Source organism: Pteropus alecto, unplaced genomic scaffold (assembly GCF_000325575.1).
Source record: "Pteropus alecto unplaced genomic scaffold, ASM32557v1 scaffold41, whole genome shotgun sequence".
NCBI classification, from domain to species: domain Eukaryota; kingdom Metazoa; phylum Chordata; class Mammalia; order Chiroptera; family Pteropodidae; genus Pteropus; species Pteropus alecto.
This window is the reverse complement of record NW_006430464.1, coordinates 2521549-2529364: the sequence shown is the minus strand read 5'-3', so window position 1 is coordinate 2529364 and position 7816 is coordinate 2521549. Positions and strand designations below refer to the sequence as shown.

Below are 7816 nucleotides of genomic sequence, written 5' to 3'. Positions count from 1 at the left end.
TCCTCCAGGGGGTCACCCTGCCCCCCAGCGCCGTGGCCATGCTCAACGCCCCCGATGGCTTGGTGCAGCCGGCCACCCCTGCCGCCCCCGGGGAGACCGCACCTGTCCTCACGGTGCAGACAGCCCCCCAGGCCCCTCCCACTGTCAGCACCCCGCTGCCTTTGGGCCTCCAGCAGCCGCAGGTGCAACAGCCCCCCCCACAGGCCCCCACCCCCCAGGCCACTGCCCCGCCTCAGGCCACCACCCCCCAGCCCAGCCCGGGCCTGGCGTCCAGCCCAGAGAAGATCGTGCTGCCGCCCTCGGCCACGGCCACGGCCACGGCCATCCTCACTCAGGACTCCCTGCAGATGTTCCTGCCCCAGGTAACCGGGCCGGGCCGGGGGGAGGGGGCGGCCGGCTTGTGGGTTAGGGAGAGTGTCTCAGACATGGCACCCCTGCTCTGGGTGCTGGTGTCTCCTAGGAGGAGGCCCACGGGCGACAGGGACTGACTGGCTGACAGGGTGACAGGGAGATAGACGAGGAGAGCAGTCGACACAGGAGAGGGACAGACAGACGAGGAGAGGACTGGCTGACGGACGAGCAGAGTGGATGGCTGGCTGACTGACAGATGGACGGACAGACTGCCCTTCTGCCGTGGGGGCGGCCGGGAGGGATGGAGGGGGCAGGAGAGACGGAGGGCGGGGCGGAGCTAGGAGACGCTGAGCTCCCAGCTCGGGGTGGAAGGTGCCCAGGCTGCAGCCCCCCGGCTCCTGCTCCCCGCCTCTTGGTGCCCCTCGCACCGGTCCCCACCACCCCTCCTCTGGAGCATCAGTGGGTGTCGGGTCTCGGGGTGGGGAGGCTGCGGATCGTGGGGCGGCCTGGTGACCCTGTGCGGGCTGCCCGTTTCAGGAGAGGAGCCAGCAGCCCCTCTCTGCCGAGGGTCCCCACCTTTCCGTGCCCGCCTCGGTCATAGTCAGCGCCCCGGCTCCCACCCAAGACCCAGCCCCGACCACCCCCGTCGCCAAAGGAGCTGGCCTCGGCCCTCAGGCCCCCGACGGTCAGGCCTCCCCGGCGCCAGCCCCCCAGGTAGATGAACCCCACAGCCTCCATCCCAGCTCAGACCAGCCTTGCCCCCGCTGCCCTCCCCTCTGCTGCCCTGCCTGCCTCTCTGTCCCGCTGGCTTGGGGGCGGGCGGGCGCTCCCTTCTGCTCCCCAGATGTTTCCTGAGCATCCCCCGACGGTCCTGGACGCTTGGGGCCAGGGCCAGCTTGGGGTGCGCCCACTCTAGGCAGGAAATTGGTACACACAGCAGGAAATTGATGATTTCCTAAAATGATCATTTTCATATCTGGATAAGTAAAACGTTCAGATAGCTCACATTTCAAAAGATAAAGTTGGAAGGCCCCTGTCCTGAATCTCAGCCTCCTGCTCTGCCCCCCAGCCCCCCAGGGCGGTTGCTCGCCCTCCTTTTCCGTGCGTAGAGGAGCAAAATGACATCTGGAATCTTCTGTTTTTACAAAAACGGTAGCATAGTTCGCACGTGGTTTTGCACCTTGCTCTTATCATTTGTTTACCTTGGAGACCGCTTTGTTCTGTGTGTGACTGTGCAGCGCTCCGTCGTGTGGACGCACCGTGAGTCATTGGATCGGTCCTCGTTGGGCAGATCGGTCACTTCTGGTCTTGGGCTGTTGTGAGCAAGGCTGCACAGCATGGCTGCGCACGTGTCACTCTGTAGGATAAGTTCTTAGAAAGGAACTTGCTGCGTCTTAAGAGCACATGGATTTGTAGCTTTGACAGACATTGCCAGATTGCTCTCTGTGGAGTATAAATTGGTTTAACCTTGATCAGTAATCTGCCTGTTTCCACACCCTCAGTGATGAATAGAACGTGGCCTATCTGGTAGGTGAAAAGTAGTATCTTGTTTGTTTTAATTTGTGTTTCTTTTCCTCTAAATGAGGCTAGGTGCGTTTTCAGAGATTCAGAGCTATTTGTATTTTCTACAGGATTGAGTGTTCATACCTTTTACCAGTTTAAAATTTGGGTTACTGGTCATTTTCTTGTTGATTCGTGGAAGCTTCTCACATATCAGGAAAATTAGCTTTTGTCTCCCGTGGATCATGAGCACGTGAGAAATTGGGGCGACCCAGCCACCTTATGTTCTGGAGGACGTTGTCCTCCTTCAAAAAGGACCGGCAGCTAGGTAGGTAGGGGTGGGAGGAAGGGGAGAGTCTAGCACCAGCCAGGCCTGGGAGGCGGAGAGCAGCCGGCCTTCGCCCCGAGCAGCGTGATCTCTCTCGTGCGGTTTCATTGCCACGTGACTTTAAGCTGCCAGCTTCTTCGTCCCATCGACAGCTGTGGGACGCTTCGTCAGGTCGCGCTGACCCCGAGCGAGTCTCCGGAGCCTTGGAGCCTCGATTTCCTGGAAAAGGGGTCTCATAGTTTCTTCTGGGTCTGTTAGGAGGAGCGAACGAGTTAATCCATGCATCGCACAGAGTAAGCGCTTGGTAAATATTTGCTATTACCATTATTTTAGCTGCTGTCATTACGGAGCAGAGCATGGTCCAGTCCAGAGGGCCGTGGGGCCACGGGGGCATCGGGTGGTCCCTACACAGGAAAGACAGGCAGGCAGGAGTTCGGGGGCGACGAGGGGCATCTGGCCTGTGGCTGACCAGACGGAAGCGCTTTCTAGAGCGGGTCACACGCGCGAGGTCCCTCCGGCCAGTGGCTTTGCTCTCCGAGCCCCCGTCCCCGGATGTAATGTGGGGCTGGCGGCATCCTTCCTTGCGAGGACCCGCCGTGAGCCATGTGCTCGTCTACACTCCATCCCCGGGCCAGCCGTCCCGCTGAGCACACCGCCGCGAGCTCGCGGGCGCCAGCTGCGGTTTGAAAGCTGTCAGGGAGAATCGTGGGGCGGTAGTTGGGAACAGGGACTCTGGAACCCCGACTCTGCCGCTTACAGGCCCTGGGACCTTAGACAAGTCCCTCACTTCCCTATGCCTCGGTTTCCTTGCCTGCGAAAGGAGGAGGAGGATGGCATCTGCGTCACAGGGTTGCTGTGAGGGACAAATAACTTAATGCACACGAAGTGCTCGGGCAGGGCTGGCTGTGGAAAGACCTACAGAGTAAAGAAAGCCAGGCAGGCTTTGTCTGACGCCCGAGAGTCGACATTTCAGCCTTGGCGGGTCTCTGTCATTATGGCAGCACCCCCTTATCCACGGGGGATAAGTTCCAAGAGCCCCAGTGGATGCCTGAAACCACGGCTAGTACCTGACTCCGAATACACTATGGTGTTTTTCCTGTACAACCTGCAATAAAGTCTAACTTATAAATGAGGCATAGTGAGCGATTGACAACAATAACTAACGATAAACTAGAACGGTCATAACGTACCGTAATAAAAGACACGTGACTGTGGCACAGTTAGGCACAGTGAGGGTTACGCTGGCGCGGTCCGTCTGAGAACCCAGACGGCCGCTTGGTGACCGCCGGGGGGGTGGGGTGGCGGATCCGGCGCGCACGTGCCGGCCAAGGGGGCGACTCACATCCCAGGCGGGACGGACCGGGGCGGCACGAGACGACGTCACGTCCTCAGAACAGTGCGCCATTTAAAACTTACGAATTGTCTTTCCAGAATTTTCCATTTAATGTTTTCTGACCGTAGTTGACTGCGGGTCACTGAAACCGCGGAAGGCAAAGCCACAGATAAGGGGGTGGGGACCACCGCATGTCGCAAAGGCAGCTGCAGACCGTACCTAAACGAATGAGCGCGGGCGTGTGCCAATACGACTTTATCGATGGACACCGAAGCTTGAATTTCATGTATTCAGGAGTCACAAAATACTCTTCTAATTTTTTGACCCAACCGTTTAAAAGTGTGCAAACTGCTCTTAGCTCGCGGACCATACGAAACGGTAGGCCAGGCGGGTGGCAGGCTGATTTGACCAAGGGACCATGGCCCCCTGACCCTTTCGACATCTTTATGTCGTCAGACGGACACAGCGTGATTTATGTTCTCAGTCCCCTGTTCGTGACGGCTTAAAGTGACGGCCTGTGTGATCGTTAACAAACAACGCCCGTAAATATTCTTACACCAGGCTTTGCACGCAGATGTCCACATACCTGTAGGGTGAATTTCTAGAATTGCAGGATCAGAGCAGATTTGTGCCTTCAAGCCGTTTTCTGGAAAGCACTAACCTGCTCTGGCGGCTTCGTCAGCCCCAGATCAGCAAACGCGCCAGGCTGAGGATGCCGCCCCAGGCCACCTGTTTCTCTCGTCCTCAGCGACTCTTGTCACCAGCACACGGGCAGTTGGTATCTCTTGGTAAACGATCCACTCGTGTGGTAGTTTTCAAAAATGATTTTAAAAATAATTTTGTCCTCATCTGGAGAACTTAGCAAACATGCCGAAGAGCCGAGAAGGGAAACGCGTCGCCCAGAATCCCGCTGTGCGCAAGCGCCAGTGACGCCTTAGCTGCGACGTTTTTTTTCCCTTTTTTTTTTCCCCTCCCCATCCACGTAAATATTTTTCAGTTTTAAAATTAGGTGTCATATTCCCATGGCTCCGTCATCGAAGAGCAGTTTTTAAAAGTACAGGGGGAAGCGTGCCAACCATGCCTGCGTCCAGACACCCTCAGTAACTTATTTCTTCGTTCGTCTTTCCGGTTCTGTGATCCTATACGGCCTGGTACACGTGTGGGTCCCCATCTCCCTCTGCCCAGGAGCCAGCACGTTGCAGGCGGCCGTCCATCTCCGCGGGTTCCGTGTCCAAGGATTCATCCAACCGCGGATCAAAATACGCAGGAAAACAAATTTCCAGAAAGTGGGTCCCTAAGCGATAGCGTGTAGCAACTGTTCCCATCGTGTTTACATTGTATTAGGTATTATAAGTCATCTGGAGGTGACTTAAAGGATGTGGGAGGACGTGTGCTGGTTATATGAAAATACCGGGCCGTTTTATATAAGGGACTTGAGCATCGTGGATTTTGGTACCTGGGACGGGTCCTGGCATCAGTCCGTTTCCCCAGTACATGCCGCATCGAGGCACGTTAGATCATGTCGTGCTGGAAGCTTTGGCCTGCCACACAGGGCTGAGTAAACAGCTCAGTCACGTGTCATTTCCCACGTGAGCAGGTGTGTCTGTCCAGTCGCTTCCCGGAAGCCTGCGTGCTGCCGGATCAGAGCAAACGTGCGCTGACGTTTGGATAGTTGCTGCCACACCCCTCTCCCCTGGAGTCGCAGCCCGTGGTGCATTTAGACCCCACCGGCCACATGCAGGAGTGTCTTCACGAGGCACGTGGCTTTTTCCTAGTGTGATGAGTGAAAACGGGTCCACGAGGTGCTTTCGATGTGTGTTTCATTGCAAGCGAGGTTGAGCATCTCCCGAAATGCTCAAGCCTTTTCTGCTTCCTTTTCTGTGTGCTGTCTGCTCGTACCCTTTGCCCCTCTCTTCTCATTGGTTGTTATTCTTAGTGATTTCTAGAGGATCTTTACATAGGAGATAGATGAACTTTGTGCTATGATTTGCAAATATTTCTTCCAGTATATCATTCGGTTTTTGACTTGTTTTGTGTGTGTGTGTGTGTGTGTGTGTGTGTGTGTGTGTGTGTGTGTGTGTCAAGATTTGGGAGTATTTTTAAACTTAAGATAATTTTAAACATATAGCAAAATTGCAAGAATAATACTAAGAACTCATGGGAGTTCTTTACTCCTTAACCAGATCTATTAGTTACGTATTGCCGTGTAACAAATCACCCCCAAATATAGCCGCTAAAAACGGCAGACGTTATCTCAGACAGTTTCTAAGGACTGGGAGTCTGGAAGCGGCTTGGCTGGAGGGTTCTGGCTTGCCATCTGTCACGGAGCCAAGACGCCAGCCAGGGCCACAGTCACCTGAAGGCTTGCTGGGCTGGAGAGTCTGCTCCCAGGATGTCGCACTTATGGGGCTGTTGGCAGGAGGTCTCGGCTGCCCCCGCGCAGGCCTCTCCAAAGGGTAGCTCACAGCGCACTGCCCAGACCGTCCCTCAGAGTGAGCGGTCCCCCCGAAAAGGAGAGAGGGTTTCCAGGATGGAAGCCAGAGCCTCTTTTATAACTTAACCTTGGGAGTGGCTTACGATCATTTCTGCCCGACCCTGGTCCAGTGTCCGAGGAGCCCGCATATGAGGAGGAGGGGTCGTGTCTTGGAAGCTGCTGCCACACCACACGTTCCCGTCGTAGCTGCTTCGCTCCAATCCCTTCATCCTTAGCCGTCCCGATAACATTTTTCTTCTGAATCGTTTGAGAAGAGGTCGCAAACGTCAGGGTCCTTTACCCTTTAGTATTTTAGTTGAGTATTTCAGCCCATTCTCTCATTTAACCACCGTAGACGTGTCGAAATTCAGCAAGTTTAGCACGGAGACCATACCGTCGTCTCACCCACGGTCCGTAATGCGGTTTGGGCGTTGGACAAGCGACTGCGTGAGGCCTCGGCCTGCTCACTTCGCTCAGCATCCCGGCGCTGTGCTGGCCGCTCCTCCCGGGGCTCGGAAGCACGCGTGTCGGGCGGTGTGGAGCGGGCCAGCTCTTCGTCCCTGCTCACTCGGCTGCCCCTTTGCTGGGCGCTCTTTGGGTTGTTTTCCTGTTTTCTCTCTTGTAAATACTTCGTCCCTCCCCGGCGGATCGCCCCGTGAGCAAGGGCCCGGATGCCGCCCCTCTGGCCTGTCCTTAGGGGTGGCGGGCCTTTGGGGACGTACGGGTTGAGCGAGCGATTGGTCTTTGTTTTGAAGTTATTCGGGGACAAACTCAGAAGGGATGCTAGGAGGAGGGTGCAGGGGCTCGGAGGCCGAAAGCGAGCCAGGACTGCGAAGTCATGGGTCAGCCCCCTTTTGAGTGCTCAGAGCAGAGCCCATCTTTGGGGCCTGGCAGTGCCAGCTGGCCTTGGGCGAGTCCCCTGGGCTCGGTTCTTGGGGAGGCGAGCTCTGAGGGAGCGGAGTGCAGGGGGCGAGGCGTGTTTCAGGCAGGGTCGCTGTGTCCGTGTAACAGAACTAGCACCCAGATCTCGTGTACGAGTCTGACACGTGCGCACACACGCGTGCACACACACCCACACGCATGCATGCACACACGTCCACACCTGCAGGCCCTGGACACGAGGCACAGGCCCTGGACACGTAGAAGGGAGCCCAGGGTTCGACACCCCGCCCCTCCGTGGCTGACCGCATCCCTGGCTCCCTGGGTCCCCCGGTCCCCACTACGCCTGCCACTGCCATCGGCCCCAGGCGCAGCTGACGGCGTCTGTGCCGGCGCCTCACTTGCTTGGCTGGCTGGGCAGTCAGGCCGGGGCAGGTGCCGGACGCCATCCCGGCACTGCCCGCCCCCTCGCTGCTTGTGCTGTGCTCCTGCTCCCTGCCCTCCACCCCTGCCGGGCAGCCGGTGTGGTGTCGCCTGCGCCTCCCCTGCTGCCGCCCTCGCCTGCATCTGGGACGCGGGGAGGGGGGCACGTGGGGGCTGAGATCGGGGGGCAGAGGTTTGGAGGGGATGAGGCGGGGGACAGGTGCAGGTGTCAGGCGGGGTCGGGTGCTGAGAAGCGAGGCCGGAGGGTTCTCCGGGACAGGGGGCGGCTGAGAAGGGGGGCTTCTGACGGGACTGGCCGGGATCCCCAGTGTCTCGGGGCAGTGGGGGCCGAGGCTGGTTCTGACCCCCGTCCCCTCCGCTCTCCCTCCCTCCCCTGCCCAGATCCCGGCAGCCGCTCCACTGAAGGGCCCAGGCCCCTCCTCGTCCCCGTCACTACCTCACCAAGCCCCGCTGGGAGACAGCCCCCACCTGCCCTCCCCACACCCGGCCCGGCCCCCTCCCGCCCCCC

The 7816-nt window shown here is 58.0% G+C and overlaps 1 protein-coding gene across 1 annotated transcript in view; it reads left to right on the top strand.

Annotated features, from left to right (window-relative positions):
* BICRA (BRD4 interacting chromatin remodeling complex associated protein) overlaps positions 1-7816 on the top strand; it is a 65809-nt gene that overhangs the window by 51594 nt on the left and 6399 nt on the right. Inside the window, 2 exon segments of the mRNA XM_025048868.1 lie at positions 1-362; positions 889-1200. The exon segment at positions 1-362 is cut by the window's left edge and continues 57 nt beyond it. Coding sequence (XP_024904636.1) covers positions 1-362; positions 889-1200 — 674 coding nt within the window.